At 38.9% G+C, this 17,426-nt stretch overlaps 2 protein-coding genes across 4 annotated transcripts in view; both read left to right on the top strand.

Annotated features, from left to right (window-relative positions):
• The window catches only part of TFDP1 (transcription factor Dp-1), a 43,162-nt gene extending 36,123 nt beyond the window's left edge, over positions 1 to 7,039 (top strand). For all 3 annotated transcript variants that reach the window (XM_069877676.1, XM_069877684.1, XM_069877667.1), the window contains exons 9-12: positions 771 to 922; positions 1,952 to 2,118; positions 2,697 to 2,775; positions 5,775 to 7,039. In XM_069877676.1, coding sequence (XP_069733777.1) covers positions 771 to 922; positions 1,952 to 2,118; positions 2,697 to 2,775; positions 5,775 to 5,922 — 546 coding nt within the window. In that variant the 3' untranslated portion in view covers positions 5,923 to 7,039. The remainder of the gene's footprint in view (positions 1 to 770; positions 923 to 1,951; positions 2,119 to 2,696; positions 2,776 to 5,774) is intronic.
• Positions 1 to 17,426, top strand: part of TMCO3 (transmembrane and coiled-coil domains 3) — a 225,146-nt gene that overhangs the window by 78,257 nt on the left and 129,463 nt on the right. The gene's annotated exons all lie outside the window — the stretch shown is intronic.

The raw sequence follows: 17,426 nt of genomic DNA, 5'->3' as shown, positions 1-17,426 counted from the left end.
TTCATTGAAATGTATCCCTTAGTAGCCGCATCAGCTACACAGTAGTAATGAGAATGTCAGGGAGGGTATGCAGAAAGCAAATATGGATAGCTATGGGACAGCCATCTCAATAGCTATCTGATTTTTATCAGTGTGCTAGCTTTGGATTTTGTTTTTAATTCCTCTTTATTTCATTTGATTACATGACCAGAAAAATACTCTTTCTTGGTTTGGCGCCTTACTATAAAATTTATAACTTGAATTTAACTGGAATTTTTAGTTCTTACAATTGCTAATCTTTAAAATATGAAGATTTGATTGTGAAAAGCAATTTTGATAAGATATGAGAGTAAAGTCACTAATCTTAGTAGAGTAATTCAGAAACCTAATGTCAACTATTCAAACCCCAGAAGTTAACTGCTTTTTAGCAATTAGCAAAAATACAGTATTAATGATTCAGCTGTTTTGTGGAGCACAGAAGCTAGCAGAGCATAGTAAACAGAGTGGAAATAATGAGAATTCCTTCTTCCAGTCAAGGTCTGTCAAAGATCTGTCCTGATGTAGTTCTTAGAAAGTGCATTTTTTTTTTTCTTTCTTAAATTCTACTCTCCATACCTTCATTTGTGTCTCTTCTTGCATCTTAACATGCAGGAATATATGGTGAACGCTGTCTGTCCTTTTGTGCTTTTACTTGTCACAACCATTGCTGGTGTTCTTATCTGAGAGATTTTTTCATTAGCAGAATCTTCAAGGTTTAATTCATGTTTCCATATCACTGTTCCTTTTTTTAGCAAATTGCCTTCAAAAACCTCGTTCAGCGGAACCGTCAAGCAGAACAACAGGCAAATCGACCGCCGCCTTCCAATTCTGTCATCCATTTGCCATTTATCATTGTGAACACCAGCAAGAAAACAGTGATTGACTGCAGTATTTCAAATGACAAGTGAGTAAACATTTCTCTCTGGCTTTTGGTACAACTGTGAATTTTATGTCCATGCTAAAATGTTAATCTAGACCAGTTAAACATTTAATAACTTCTTGAAGACTTGCTATCTAGAGATACGAGAAGCAAAGTAAGGCAGCTCTGCTGAGAGGCTTTATATCATAGTTTACCAAGTAGCATTTTCCTTTGACTTTAACATGTTGGAATACAGCCAGCAGATTTGAAAATGGATTTTGCTTTCAGAACTGCTGTTCATAGAATCACAGAACAGTTTGGGTTGGAATGGACCTTAAATATCATCCAGTTCTAACCCTCTGCCATGGGCAGGGACATCCTCCACTAGATCAGGTTGCTCGCAGCCTTATCCAGCCTGGCCTTGAACACCTCCAGGGATGGGGCAGCCACGACTTCCCTGGGCAGCCTGTTCCAGTGCCTCACCACCCTCATTGTGAAGAATTTCTTCCTAATGTCTTGTCTAAATGTTCCCCCCTCCAATTTAAACCATTTCCCATTGTCCTATCATTACATGCCCTTGTAAAAAAATCCTTCCCCAGCTTTCTTGTAGGCCCCCTTCAGGGACTGGAAGGCCACAATAAGGTCTCCCTGCAGCCTTCTCTTCTCTTTTCTCCACTTTAGGTTCAGAAATCTAGGTTTTTCATCTGCTAAAAAAAAAGCTGAGTGTAGCAGTGGTTTCTACTTACACTATTAGGAAAAAAAGCGATTAATAGAAAAGCTTAAAAATATTTTTTAAAATTGTACAATAGACGAGAGTGGAGTTAAAGAAAAAAGTATCAAACATGCAAAATGTATAATTAAAACTCAGTCTATTGAGGCTATTAGTGATTTACGTAGTGTGTATAATAGCAGGTTTTATCTCTGGCTGTCAAATACAGAAGTTTAAAAGCTTGATTGCTTAATGTGATGTGTCACTAACACTGGATATTAAGCTTTTGAAACACTGCAGTTCCTGAAACTGGAAAAGTAGTCAATGTAATTGAAGCTAATTGAGATATTCTTTTTCCTCTCCAGGTTTGAATATCTATTTAATTTTGACAATACTTTTGAAATTCACGATGATATAGAAGTACTAAAAAGAATGGGAATGGCTTGTGGGCTAGAATCTGGAAGCTGTTCAGCAGAGGACCTAAAAATTGCAAGGAGTTTGGTTCCCAAAGCTCTGGAACCATATGTGACAGGTTAGTTGCACCAGAAAGAGTTTTGTTTTCCCCCTTAATGTGGGACTCGAGGAAAAAACATGGAAGTATCTAAGATCAATTAATTTCGACTGGTTCTTGGTCAAGATGTCTAAGAAGTTTGCAAGTATATATGCTTTTTAGCGTAACTCAGAGAACAAATTACATAGAGATTCATAGAGAATGGGCTGTTACTCTTCCCAGAGCTACATTTTACATTGCACCACACAAGCTGATCTATGCAATGTGTAATTTTTTTAGAGGACAGTATTATAGTTGATTCACCTGCAAAGCCAAAAGTGCAAACATGGTTATGGCTTCATTTTATATTGTCTTGTAATTTTCATTATGTAAGAATACTGAAGACATCTGACTTGCTTACTTCACGATAAAATGGTTTTTAATGTATTTTGAAATTTCGCTGTTGCACTACCTTTTTTTTTTAATTGTACTATATAGTACATCAATCTATTTTGTTGGTTTGTTCCTTTTCTGGACTTCAATTCAGCGGAAATGTTTAATGCTTTTAGATGAGCATGTTTTGAGATATTCTTGAAATATGTATTTTTCATTTATTACAGAAATGGCTCAGGGATCAATCAGCAGTGTATATGTCACATCTTCAGGTTCTGCATCAAATGGCACAAGATTTTCAGCCAGGTGAGTTGAAATTATCAATTGGTTCTTAAAAATCTGTGATCATCAAAGAAAATTAATCAGATTAAATACTTCATGAAACTGGTTCTGTTTTTATTAAATGTGATGCAGGAATATCTTGTGAATTTATTCCCAGACACTGTTTTTTCTTGAGTAGTGGCGGTTCTTACCAGTGTTATTAAAGAAATCTTTTTGCATATAGTGGAAAAAAAATTGATTAGACTGGTGTTAATCTCAAATGTATTACTTTTTGAGTGTTCATTTTGTGACAAGAAAACAGATACATCCCTAAAGATAAGATTTGGGCAAGATTCTCCCTTGGTCATTAGTGTCTAACTTAAAATATTTTGTCTTTGGGTTTTGTACAGCATCGGAAGCCAGCAGAGTGATAAACCATGACTTTTATTTAAATTTGGGTAGATGTATGTAACTTCTGAACTTAACAATGATTTTTGTCTTGCTATATAAGACACTTTTCCTTAGGTAGTCACTACTCACTAGCTTTTTGCTGTGGCATAAAATGAGATGCCCTTCTCTGAGCTCTACTAAGTTGTAAAATGAATCAAATATCATTGAAATGTTTAATGTTGTTAATGAATACTCAAGTGGAGCAAGGTGATAAGCTGAAGAAATTATCTGCAAAGATGTTCATTTTCTACCAGTTGTTTTTGTTGTGTCCAGAAACTTAGCCTTATCCAAAAAGTCAGTTAAATTTGTTGTATGTGTCACAACTAATCCAATCCTAGCTGTGTTAAAATCATAGAATGGTTTGGGTTGGAAGGGGTCTTCAAAGATGATTTGGTCCCCCCCACCTTGGGCAGGGATGTCTTTCACTAGATCAGGTTGCACAAAGCTCCATCCAACCTGATCTTGAAACACTTCTGGTGATGGGGCATCCGTAGCTTCTCTGGGCAACCTATTCCAGTGTCTTCCTGCTGTAAGCCATATTGGCTGTCCCATATCGCTTCCCTATCTTCCATATACTTCAACATCACTTCCAGGAGGATCTGTTCTATCATTTTAGTGGGCACTGAGTTGAGGCTGGAGAGGAGAGGATAAGTTCTAGGTTATTTTGATTCTTTCCACAACAATGACTCTTTTATACCAGAATCACTGGCAGGTTCTGCTTTTTAATTTATTTGGGAAATTGCTATACCATTGAGCTTATTAAGGAAGTCCTAATTTTTAGGACATTTCTTCAGCCATTTACGTTTTAAAGGAAAAATCCGTTATTGATGGGATTTCTTTAGGCAAGGAGAAATATGGCTTTATTCCTGTTCTCTGAAGATAGTCTTCTGGCTGCTTTTCCTAACCCATCTGCTTTCTGTTAGAGTTGGAAGGAGATCCTTCTAAAGATACAGTATCTAACTTTAAAACACTACTGCAATTTGTTTTTTTAAAAACAAAAATTTCGTAGATGAGACTTATCTGAATGCAAAGCCAAAAAAATAAGGAAATAACTTGCAGGGGAAACCATTAAGCTCAGGGATGTGGTTCTTTATCTTAGTGAGAAGCACAAGAACTCTCAACCCTCGAGAGTCGGAAAAAAGGAGTGACAAATTATGCTTAAGGTATAGTACATATACAAATATTCATGGCAGTACGGAACTACAAAATGTGTAGCTTTCCTGGGACCAAAAATAGCTGCCAAGGCAAATAAAGGCTGTAAATTTATTTTTCAAGCTCTCTAAAGACAGTCTGCAGAAGACTGAAGATGCTGCTGTCTTCATCCCAGTTTCTTTGTCTTACTGAGATACTGAGTTTATGAAGTCCAATTCCACTTTTAGCCAAAAGAAGGGAGACAGCTTTTTGGGTTTGCATTTTGAAAGTTCACAGGAGCACAAGAATAATCTCCATTTTTGTATCCTTGTTTTTAAAACTACTTCTGCAGATAGTTATGGAGAACCTGTTCCAAGTTAAGTAACTACAGCTAGACAGATACCTTCTTTTTGATTGAGTGTGCAGGACAGCAGGAACTTTGAAGTGTCTTACTGAATATTTTTTTTTTAGCTTCTAGGGTATGCCCTTGCAGTTGCATTTTTTGTAATGATAGACTTTCAAAGCACTGATGTAGCTCCATACAATGATTGATTATATGCATAAAATAGATTAAAAAACTACTAGCATAAATATTTTTGGAAGCAATTTTTTAATGGTGAATGGATTTCAAGTTGGAGATATTTTTTCTGTAATTTTTAGAGAAGCATTTTATCGGGCATTTGTGGCAAAGTTTAGTAGTTTGTCAAACTGTTGAGAAAGCTCTATTGAAATAAAATACAGTTAATTAATCTAGAAACAACATATCTGTGGTGCATATGTGTATTTTGGTGGAAAAAAACCACATTCAAGTAAGAAATCTAAACTTGCTTGCTGATCCAGGAGGTGGATTTTTACTGTAGGGATAATAGGAGGGAAAAAGTCTGGGATGCTGAAAAGGTTTTTGGGTTGTGTTTTTTTTTTTTGTTTTGCTTTGTTTGTTTGGGTTTTTTTAAGTAGAATAGAAAAGTGTAATGAGAAGAAATAAATTTCAAGTTAAAAACCACATGTAACAATGATAGCTTGCCATGTAATAACAAGGAAGTAAGAACCACCTATTAATTCCTCGACTTTTCCAAGTCTTTGGGTCCAGATTAGTGCTTCTGAAAGAAATGGTTCTCTAATGTTGCAAGCGTCCAATGTTACATAAAAATATTAAAGGTCTTGGATAGCTGTTTAGCTTTAACACTTAAACGTTCTTAAGAAGAAACCTGGAAAGCATAAATGTAAAGTGCCTGTGAAAGGATTCCATCTTTATATAAAACATAAAGGAAGAAGTGTAGCAAAAAGTTTCAAAATTACTTCAACTGTTTCTGCTTTTGAGAAACAACCTAGACATATGTTAACAGATTCTGAAGCAGAAGCAGCAAGTTCTTTAAAGGAATGAAGTAGATAAATAGTTATATTTAAGACCCCAGGTAACTGTGAAAGTTCATTAAGCAATGCTAACTTTTTTTTTTTTTCAGTGACTTTTCCAATGGTGGAGATGGGATGTTGGCTACAAGTTCCAACGGATCACAGTACAGTGGCTCCAGAGTTGAAACACCAGTTTCTTACGTTGGGGATGATGATGATGACGACGATGATTTTAATGAAAATGATGATGACGACTGATGCTCTTTGCTTGTAGACTATTTTTTGTTAAAATTCAGCAAGCTTCAGGAATAAATTGTTCTAGGGAGAAGTGTCTGAAATTACTTTGCCCCGTCCCTCAAGGAGAATATTGGTAAGCAGTTCTGAGTTTAGAAATTGCACCTGTGATAAGCAAACAAGGATTATTTTATGTAGGATATTTTTAAATGTGGTGTGGATGTGTGTTTTTGATACCAGTGTGTTAATGCAGAGCCTTTTATCTACTCTTGTTTTAGGGGTTTTTGGTTTGTTGGTTGTTTTGTTTGTTTTTGTTTTTTTTTTTTTAACTTGAAGGAAAATGGATTTTGCCCCATATGTTCTTGCGAAGTTTGCTAAAGAAAATGTAGACACATCGTTGAGAAATAAAATGCTATCCTTCTGTGGAAAATGAATACACTGAATGGCAATTTATTTGGAGTGTATTTTGATTATGCCACTTTTGGAGGGATAGTGAGCTAATGTAGTAGTGTTTTTTTGTTAATCTTGCAGTGTCCAAAGAACCAAACAAGAAAGATACGTCCTACTTTTTTACATGTTAAATTCCAGAAACGTTGTTGTGAACTTATTTTCCCTTAAATTATATCTAACAGTATGATTCCATCGAGTTTATATACTTTTCGCTGTATGTTGGGACATATGAAATTCAAAGTTTTTGGCAAATGTTTACTGCCAGTTGGTGCAGCTATATAAAATGTCTTGAAGGTTTGGAAAGATTTATTGCTTATGGTAAAATTTGCCTGATTTCTTACAGGCAGACTTTGGAAACTTTTTATTATATAGTTGTTTACATACTTATAAGTCTATCATATAAAGACATGTACTGAAACAAATGTTTGTATTTGTTTCATAAGCATCTTCCTGTAATCTATTATAAAGTTGAAATTAAATATAGAGAATGTTTTAAGTTTTTTAACTCAAAATTTGTCAATCATTTTTAATAGTTCATTTTTATAAAAGGAATTTCAGGGCAGGTGGTAGTCTTTTTAAATTTATTCACAAACAATTAACTGCACAAATACTGTCAGCTGCCTATTCTAAGACAGTAGTCTTTTTATTGAAACACAAATAAACTTTTCTGTAATATTTTATGGAATATAAAGAGACTATAATTGTTTGACTTGTTTAACCTTGGCACTGTTAGTTTTTATTAATAAAACGCGCATGGGCATTTTTAACAAGCTCTGTGGTTTTTCTAATTTTAGGGTTATTTTAGAACATTTCACTTTCTCTCACTACAAGACCTAGAATTAACTGTCTGAGGATACTGCATCTGGACTACAGAGGGCCCAGATTTTTTTTACTTTTAGTGATTTGCCCTTACAGCTCTTGGTAACTTACGATGCAAAAGGCAATATCTTGCCCTGTATACTCCCATCTTTCATATCTCCTGTTGCTCCTCGGAGTGTCAGGCCAGTCTTAGTACTTCAGTCCAGTTTCTCTGTTTAAAATCTGGAGCTTACCATCCTTACTTTTCATCCATATTCCTCAAGCCTGTCTTTCCATCCCTATGTCCTCAAAACAGGTCTTCATCTACTTTCCATATGCTTCCAACTTAAACCCTTTTTCTCTGAGAGGTAATGCCTTGATAGATCTGTGGTTAGGGGTTGTGGGTGCTTGCTGAGAGCGGCTGAGAAGCAGTGACCGTTTTCTAATTGTATCAAACTCACTCAATGTGAGTGAAAGAAGCAAATCACTTTATTTTATGGGCCTGGGCAAACCATTTGGGGAGGCTAATTGAATGCTTTACTTCTCACTGAAGATGTCGTTCTCTACAGTGCTAACACTAGTAGAAAGGTTCTTGTTGCTGCTGAGTCAACAGATTCAAATTAATCTTTGCTATTGAATGGCAGTTTTAACTGCAGAGCCTGGCAGTAGTTATTAAGAAACTTTTGATAGTCCAAGGGTGCTATTCCAGTTTTTTTTTTAAGTTCTAAATCTCCAGTGTATAATCCAAGACTGAATTGCAAAGAACGAGTGCAGGGATGTTATCTAAGGAAGGCTGAAAGCATCTGGCAGTTTCCTTTTGGTTCTTAGCGGTGGAATAGACCTCAGATGAGACAAAGTCAAAGAAAGTGGCAGTGAAAGTGTAGCGTCTCAGAAGACCTTGCTTTGCTTGGTTTTTGTCCCTAATCAATCTCTTAAAGGGAATTTGAGAGTTTAAACAGGCAGCATTGGAGTGGTCTGGGGGAATGAATACCTTTGGTTTAGGAGAGCTTTATCCTAAATGTGGCATTCAATAACAGGAGCAAGTCTACTGACTTTTTGATTATTTGCTACATTTTTGGCAGTTGCCTGGTCGTAGTGTTAAGGTAAAGGAGGAGGGGGGTGGGAAAAAAAAGAGAAAAACACCAATAGCGAGAGAGAAGGTGGAAATGAGGAGACTTGAAGTAGTAGGTGGAAGGAGCCAGAAAAGAAAGAACAGGTTGAAACTTAGCATCTTTACAGAGGGGCATAAAAACACAAGAATGTATAAGTTGGGAAGAAGTAATAAGAAAACAAGAGAAGACTAGTCAGACTGCAAAACAGGCGACTACTACTAGAAATTTAAGTAGGAAAAAACCAAACAGGAAATGCAGATAAATGTGTAGAACAAATGTAATAATTTTAGGCCTGGCATGAAAGGACCTGGAAAGTGGGAGATGACTTTCAACTGTGTGATTCTGATCTCTGAAAAGGGAGGTACCACATGTGCAGATGGAAAAAGAAGATCAGAAGCTGGACCAGAATGTAAGAGGAAATTTGTGGAAGCAGAAAATGCTGTAGGGAGATAGAGATTAGAATTAAGTTTAAGGAAGATTGAAAGATGGTATTGATAATGGCAATAAGGGCTCAGTTTGGAGAAAAACAGGGAAGGTATGTTCTGTAACTCCTTCTATTTGTCGGCACTCCTTTTGTGATCTGAAGAAGAGGAACAGTTACAAAGCATGTGTACATATGTCTGAAATGATCCTGCAGATAAATCCTGGGAACAGTGTGCGTCTTCTGTTGTTTTTCTCAAGTGAGCTTTGAAAGACTGCCTCTCTGTTTTGACACTTGTAGCAAATACAGAAGAATTTCTTTAATTGTTTCACAAGTTAACTGTTTTGCTTGTAGGAATTTGCTTGAACTGAAGAAAAGTAAATGCAACTTTGGAATTCTTTTTCTTAGTCTTTCTTAAAGGAAGGGCAGCTCTTGCAGGGAAGAAAATTAAATGGGGCTGATAGGGTACCAGCCCTTGAAAATGACCATTTAGTAAGTTGTGCATGGAAGGAGGTTAACTGCCACAAGATAAATCTCTTCAATTCAAGTGAATACATGAGTTGTAAAAATCTTTTAATTAATAGGAAATCTGAAAATTGGGTTCTGCTTTAATATAAAAAGAGTGAAAGTGGGGGGTAAAAATTTGATGTAATTCTACAGGAATGATCGTCAGTAGAAGGGAAAGTATATACATTGTTTTTCTCAGTTACTCCATTATTTCCTGTGAGGATTTCCTTTCTCTTGTCTGCTTATGAGAAGTAGGCTATTTGTCTTCACTACTACATTTAGTTAACAGCTCTTGGTCCTGTTCAGATCTGTCTCCTTGCAGAAATAGTATTATCACATGCACTTTGTTGTTGAAGCCTTGTTTTACCTTAAGTGTCGTTCATTTGTTAGGAAAAGCAAAGACAAGCCGGCACAGTGAGCACAACAACTTTCACTGTCATTATTTTCTAAATTTGGAATTTAAGATATTTCCAAGGTTTTTCTTGGTCTCTGATTCTTATGCTTCCATGGGTTCAGAAGGGTTACGAAGATGCTCAGGGAGCTGGAGCAGTTGCTATATGAGGAGAAGCTGGGAGAGTGGGGCTTGTTCAGCCTATAGAAGAGGTGGGCTCAGGAGACCTAACGGCAGCCTCCCAGTACTGAGAGAAAGTTGTTGCGAAGTGGTGCATGGTGGGAGGATGAGAACAACGCACTCAAGCTGAAATGAGCAGCTAGGCTTAAGAAAGAACCTAGCATGGTACAAGCTGTGGAAGACGTTGCCCAGAGGGGCTGTGCTAACCCCATCATCAGGGTTTTCAAGACCAGACAGGATAAAAGCCCTGAGCACTGTAATCTGACTTCATGGCTGACCATACTTTGAACAGGAATTGGACTAGAGATGACCTGGTGCCTTCCAGCCTGAATTACTATATCGATCATGTAAAAGAGGAATAAACACAGTAGAAAATAGTATCACAAACAGACTAGCGAGTGGATCATCTGACTTACTGAAGACTCAGCAGGAAAAGAATGGACACTGATCTCATCTTCAGAAGCTGTCAAAGATTACCTTTTCCACCATAGGAGTTTGGTAGTTAGATGCTCCTTGCTTCTACCTGCTCATCTTCCTTTAGGATGAGGTTTCTAAGAAGCAGAAATACAAAGGATGCCGAGAGCAGGATGAAAAAGGGCAACAACTGATGCGCACAGGCATTTCCTACTTCCAACATTTGGTTACTCTGCTAATTCTCATCTGACTTGATGTTCACCACCTAGCTGTGTCTGCCTATCACAACTGGAGAGCTGCTCTCCCCAGAGACATTCAAAGTACATCAGTACCGACAAGTGAAACATTAACCAGAGAAAGTAATGATTGTTGATTCACACACAGCTTTGCTGTGATAAGGGCAGTGTATCCTGATGTGGCAGAGAACGAAGAAGAGAGACTGGTGTTAATCAAAAATAACCAATGTAATATCTTTACAAGTGCCTTTATTTGTTCTGTTTGTCAAATTTTTGAATGTTTTGCTCAGGTTGAAATCCAAACTTGGATTCAAAGATTTGGTCTTTTAACCATGTAATTGTGTACATGTCATGGTACATCGCTCTAAATATTGCAATGATACTCGCTGTAACCTGTTAGGAGGGCCAGGCAGAGCACAAGGGAAAGTTTCTGCATTGTAGCACGTGAAGAGACAGCACAGTTGCAGACTTCGGGCAAGGTTCATGTTCTTTTATCATGTAAGCTTCAGAGAATTTGTTAAAGCAACCTCATGAAGTTCAGCAAGGCCAAGTGCAAAGTCCTACACCTGGGTTGGGGCAATCCCTGATTTCAGTACACAATGGGGGATGATGTGATTGAGAGCTGCCCTGCAGAGAAGGACTTGGGGGTGCTGGTTGATGACAAGCTCAACATGAGCCGGCAACGTGTGCTCACAGCCCAGGAGGCCAACCACATCCTGGGCTGCATCAAAAGAAGCGTGGCCAGCAGGTCGAGGGAGGTGATTCTGCCCCTCTGTTCCTCTCTTGTGAGACCTCATCTGGAGTACTATGTCCAGTTCTGGAATCCTCAACGTAAAAAGAATATGGAGCTGTTGGAAAGGGTCAAGAGGAGGGCTACAAAGATGATGAGAGGACTGGAGCACCTTCCCTATGAGGACAGGCTGAGTGAGTTGGGCTTGCTCAGCCTGGAGAAGAGAAGGCTCTGAGGAGATCTTATAGTGACCTTCCTGTACCTGAAAGGAGCCTACAGGAAAGCTGGATTTGGACTATTCATAAAAGCTTGTGGTGATAGGACAAGGGGGAACAGATATAAGATGGAGAAGGGCATTAAACTTAGACTAGACATAAAGAAGAATTTCTTCACCATGAGAGTGGTGAGACACTGGAACAGGTTGCCAAGGGAAGCTGTGGCTGCCCCATCCCTGAAATGAAATTTTTTTTAGCTGATGAAGGAAAGGATGGATATGTTTTGGCATCTTTAAGCCTTTTCTGTTTCATTGCATTCTGATTTTTAATACTTATTTTACAATCTCAACGGATTGTTTGTTAAAGGGCTATATGAACTGTTCATTGCTGAATCAAAAATAGGTTTTGTGGCATCATCTCTAACTGAACAGCTACATCAAATGAGACTGTATTTCTGTTTTAATACTTTCTTCTATAACCCAGAAGAAAATAAAATTTAAAAAAAATTGTAAGCGATACTGGTTAGAAAAGAAGCAAGCAATGAAAAAAGCAGATTAATATGTATTGCTTGGCAAGCAGGGCACGAACCAAAAATGTTACGGTTAAACAACACATTTTGAACAAAGAATTCTAATTAGACTTACAGAAGGTAAGATTATGTGCTGAAAATGTGGATGCTAAAACTGATCAGGGTATCAAGGTGGATGAGAACTGCACATAGGTCACCTCCTATGCAGTCGTTGAAAGAATTAGCTAATCTGATGCTGGATGTATGGACAAAGCTAATCATGGACTGCAAAGTGATTTATCATCTTGAATACCTACAATGAGACCAATAGTGTGCAGATATGTATTTAGTAACAGGATAATTTTAAAAGGGTGTTGGAAAAATTGGGAAAGACTCAGAAAAAAAGCCAGTTACTCGATACTGAGGGTCAAGATCTTTCAGTCAGAGATTTAAGGAAGTCTAGTTTGATTTATAAGAAAGAAATATGAAGTAGTACTGGATTTCTGTCAGGTCACAGAAAAATATAGTATTTTAAGACTTATCAATATAGGACAGAAAAGTGGAGTGAGATTTAAGGTCTGGAACTTGAAATCAGATTAATTGAAATTAGTTATGTAGTTGATAAAGGTGTTCAAGGGGTTTATCACCCTATCTTGATTGAGATGATAGGATTCCCACCTTGGTAACAGTGGAACTGCACGTAAATACACACAGTAATGATGATGCAAAAGTGTTTCTCCAGAATTCATTTCTTTCTAATTTTAGAGCAAGTGAGGGGGATGTAGTGGAAGCCTAAAAAGGCAATTCTTTGCCCAGTTTCTACTTTTAATGAGCAGTGCCATGTATCTATTGTTATCACTCTGGTTTCAAGAAGAATAAATTGAAAGAAGAGAAAAGTGAACAGATTTGTCCCCAGTGACTAAGAGTTTTTCAAATTAAATAAAGGAAAAGGACACTTGTTCTTTCCAATGTGCATTTTTATTTTATCTTAAACAAAATAATCTTGTTTGAGCTTGAACATTTGTGTCTTAAAGAAATCAAGCTTGTAAGGAGAGTATATGTGTGAAGCATAAAATATTTTCTGCAAACATTATTGATGCAGCTGTTACTCTCCATCCAATTACGGAAAGTAGCACATGGTTTGACAGCTTTATTTGCTGCAGAATCAATTGCTGCCTGACTTTTATTATAGGTAAGGGATTAAAATCAGTTAAATGAAATGATGAGAGGAATTGCCAAGTGCAATAGCAGTGACATCACGTGAGACCATTAAGCAAAGACTTAATAACTAATATATAGTACTTAGCAATTTTGAAAGGTAGAGGGCAAGCATTTCGAACTTGCTGTTAGTCAAGTAGCAAAAAAAAAAACCCTTTAGGCATCAAGGAGCTTGTATTCAGTGTTTTTCTGAACTCTGGTAATTATTCATCATTTTTAATAACAGACAATAGGACTTTGCACTTAAATGATTTGCTTTACCAGCCATATGAATATTGATACAAATAGATGGAGGTGTTCAGAGAAGATAGATCTCAAAGCATCTGATTTATTTCTGTTCTCTGCACTGATCTTAAAGAGGGATTTTTAACGCCTTTAACGAATAAGCCTGGAAACTAAAATTTATTGTATATGAAAAATCATGGAGTCAATGGTATTTCATAGCATGTCATTATCTTCCTTCTGCCTTTTCTCCCAGCTAATTCCTCCCTCACACATGCCCGCCTGCCCCCTCCACTGCTCCAGGGACATGGGTTAACTGCCTCTTCTGTCAGGTGGCCAAGCTGATCAGTGTGTCACTAAACTCAGGAATTTGTTTTTACTTGTATTATTTCTTAAATATGCTGCTTCAGTTTCCTAACCAAGGCCCCATGTAGCCTGAACAGTTTTTTTCACATTTATAGTCTGTTCTAATCAATTATCTCAAATGTTGCAAATGAATTTAAGTATAATATATATATGTTCTTGCACATGTCTCTCAAGGAACTTGGAGACTTGGATTGAGAGCATTTAAAGGACTGATAAATGAGGCCAGTTTTAAACTTAAAACCAAAATTACTGAATTAATTAGCATCACACTGTGCTAATGGTTGGTTCTTACATGTTGTTAATCATTATCCCTTTGTATATAAAACTGTTGTCTATAATACTTGTACTTAAGATTAGCTGCAACTATACGATAGTGTGGAGCTGCTGGCACTGATGGCCGAGGTCCTCCTGGGTGAAGGTGATCAGGCTGGAGAGCTCTTCCACCAGAAGCAGCATCTGTCTTCATTTCTGCCTGTCACTATTAGTGGTTTATGCATCCTGCCTACCCTCTGCCTAAAGGGGAATTTCAGCTGTTCCTTAACTTGGTTTTGCTTTTGCCAGTTACCCTCCTGTGCCTTGGGCAGGATGTGCTGCCCCTTTTCCTTCCCCTGTGCTTATTTTGGTCTTTATCTCGTAACTTCTGTTGCTTGGATGTCTCCGGGCGTGACTGTGCAAGCCTGTCTTTGCAGCTTGGATGGTTGCATTGCTCACTGCGTGAAATGGTCCCTCATAGCGTTGGGCTGTGCCATCGTAGTATTGCAAGAGACTTGCATGCTGGTTGTGTGCTTATATTTGGATTCCAAGCAGGCTAATATTATACCCAGATCAACACACTTAGAGCTGTCACAGTGCTTTTCTACTTTGGCTGCACTAGCCGCAAAACTTGCTCTATATTATTATTATTTATAATTCCAGTGAAGAAGCAAAATTATCTCAGATGGCTAAAAGTTAAAGAAAAATCAAAATCCAGGATGACCGTCCGTACCTGAAGAACCAGGTCCAGTGGACCTGTGTAGCCTTTTTTTGACCTCAGGATGCGTCATCCTTTGGTCAACACGGGGACATTTCTGTCTTTCAATGTATTTATCCCATCAAAGGTCTCTTTGTGAAGCTGATCTAGGCTGTCGTGCTGAGGTTGTGCAGATACCCAGTCTGTGGGAAATCATCATGTTCAACATCTTCCTGCATTGTGCTGTAGTGCTGAGAGGCAGCGACGCAGACCTCGGGAGTGCAGGAACTGCCCGGACTTTTCTCCTGGGTCAGGGGCAGGCAGCTCCTCAGGTGGAGTTGCTCCTGCAGAAGGATGTAGTGAGAAGGCTGCATAGCATCAGGGAGGCTGAGAAGGAGCTAGACAGCTGGTTATAGGCACACTCACTTTGAGAAACACTGTCTGCTGTGTTCTGATGGGGCTCCATCTGTTGGAGAAGAGAGGGAGCTTCTTTAATCATAGGCTTGCCGAACTGGGGAAGAGGGCTTTAATCTAGAGTTGCCAGAGAAGGGGAACCTAAATCCATCCCAGTTTGATGCCTTCTCCTGGAGAAGGAGCATGGGTCGTCTGGAGAGCACATGAAGAGGAACACGTGATCTGCTGCCAGTAAGACAGCTTCATCAAGGGCCCAACTTAAGTGCCTCCATGCAAATGCACATGGGAGGGGGAATAAAAAAGAGGCGTGTGCACACCTGCAGGGCTATGATCTCATTGGCATCATGCAGATACGGTGGGATGGAACCTATGGTTGGAGTGTTGGGATGGAGGGGTACAAGCTCTTTAGGAAGGACAGGCAAGAGTGATGAGGAGGGGGTGTTGCTCTCTGTGTCAATGACCAGCGGAGTGCTTGGAGCTCCACCTGGGGATGAACGAAGTTGACAGGGAAATTATGGGTCAGAATTAAAGGGAAGGCAGGGACAGGTGACATTGTAGTGGGGAAGAGGCCACTGGACCAGCAAGAGTGAGAGGCTGAGCCACTCTACAGACAGATAAGCACAGCCTCACATTAACAAGCCCTGGTCCTCATGGGGGACTTCAACCACCCCGATATCTGTTGGAGGGACAGTGCAGGAGGGCATAAGCGATCCAGGAGGTTCCTCCATTGATTAGAACTTCTTTCTCCAAGTGACAGAAGAGCTAATGAGGAGAGTTGCTATGCTGGAGTTGGTTCTAATCAACCAGAAAGGGGCTGATGGGGAATATGAAGCTCAAGGGCAGCCTTGGCTGCAGTGACCATGAAATGGTGGAGTTCAAGATCCTCAGGGCAGCGAGGAGGGTGGACATCGAACTCATTATCCTGAACTTAAGGAGAGCAGACTGGCTTCTTCAGAGATCTCCTTGGTAGGATGCTATGGGATAAAGCCCTGGAGGGGAAGGGACCTAAGAAAGCTGGTTAATATTCAAGGATCATCTCCTCCAAGATGAGGAACAATGCATCCCAACAAAGAGGAAGTCAGACAAAACCACCAGGAGGCCTGCACCGATGAACAAAGGACTCCTGGGCAAACTTAAACGCAAAAAGGAAGCCTACAGAGAGTGGAAGCAAGGGCAGGTAGCCTAGGAGGCATACAGAGAAACTGTCCAAGCAGGCAGGGATCAGGTTAGAAAAGCTAAAGCCCTAACACAATTAAATCTGGCCAAGGATGTCAGGGACAACAAGAAAAGCTTATAACAACCTTCCAGTACTTAAAGGGGGCCTAGAGGAAAGGGACTTCGTCAGGGAGTGCAGCAATAGGAGGAGTGGTGATGGTTTTAAGAGGAAAGAGGGGAGATTTAGATTAGATATTAGGAAGAAATTTTTTACTGTGAGGGTGGTGAGTTACTGGAAGAGGCTGCCCAGAGAAGCTGTGGCTGCCCCATCCCTGGAGGTGTTCAAGGCCAGCTTGGATGGGGCCTTGAGCAGCCTGGTCTAGTGGGAGGTGTCCCTGCCCATGGCAGGGGGGTTGGAACTGGGTGATCTTTAAGGTACAAACCATTCTATGATTCTGTGAACTTGTAACACTGCGTTGCCTGATTCAAACATGCAAATTGAAACGCTAAATCAAATAGAGTCAAGCAGAGATTTTATCAGAGACAGCAAGGGAAGAGTTCTTGATTTTCTTGGTAAGATAATATTGAATGCTATCTGTTTAGACACCCTTGAATTACCTTTAAGCATACGTTACTATTTTGTTATCAAAATGATTTTATTGTTTTCTGTGTTATTTTGGAAAGATGCACTGGGGGAGACGTGTTTCAACAAGGATATAAAATGTGTATTCATTCAGTTTCTTACAAGCGAGAAGTCCCACTGCAGAAAATTAAACATGAAGGATGAGGGGGAGGAGAAGGGATTCTTATGTGATGATGCAATTTCTTGGTTTTTTCTGAAGTGCAGAATGTGCATTTTTTGTAAGAAAGGCACAAAGACCATTTCTGGTTTGGAAAGGAAAATACTTCCCTCCAGTTGGATTCTTTCTGCAAGCCGGCTGAGTGTCACTGTAGTAGAAGAGATTGACCTGTTAAGTCTTTCCACTTCCTAAAATGTCCAGGCAATGAAAGTGTAAAATTATTTCTTATCTTGAATATCTTTTTTCTGTGCAATATTTGTTCTCTCAGTGAAGCATCTTGGACTTCATCTAAAAAAACCATACTATACAGACAGAGCAACCCTGTGTATTTGTATGGTATGTAGCAGAGTTAGACTTCTCAAAGTTTTGATTCACTTAACCATTTAGTGTTACTTCAGCATCCTCCAGATTACTGCAAGCAGCCTAAAACTCATAATTGCAA

The sequence above is a fragment of the Phaenicophaeus curvirostris genome, chromosome 1 (genome assembly GCF_032191515.1).
Source record: "Phaenicophaeus curvirostris isolate KB17595 chromosome 1, BPBGC_Pcur_1.0, whole genome shotgun sequence".
In the NCBI taxonomy this organism is placed as follows: Eukaryota; Metazoa; Chordata; class Aves; order Cuculiformes; family Cuculidae; genus Phaenicophaeus; species Phaenicophaeus curvirostris.
This window is presented reverse-complemented; position numbering and strand designations above follow the sequence as displayed.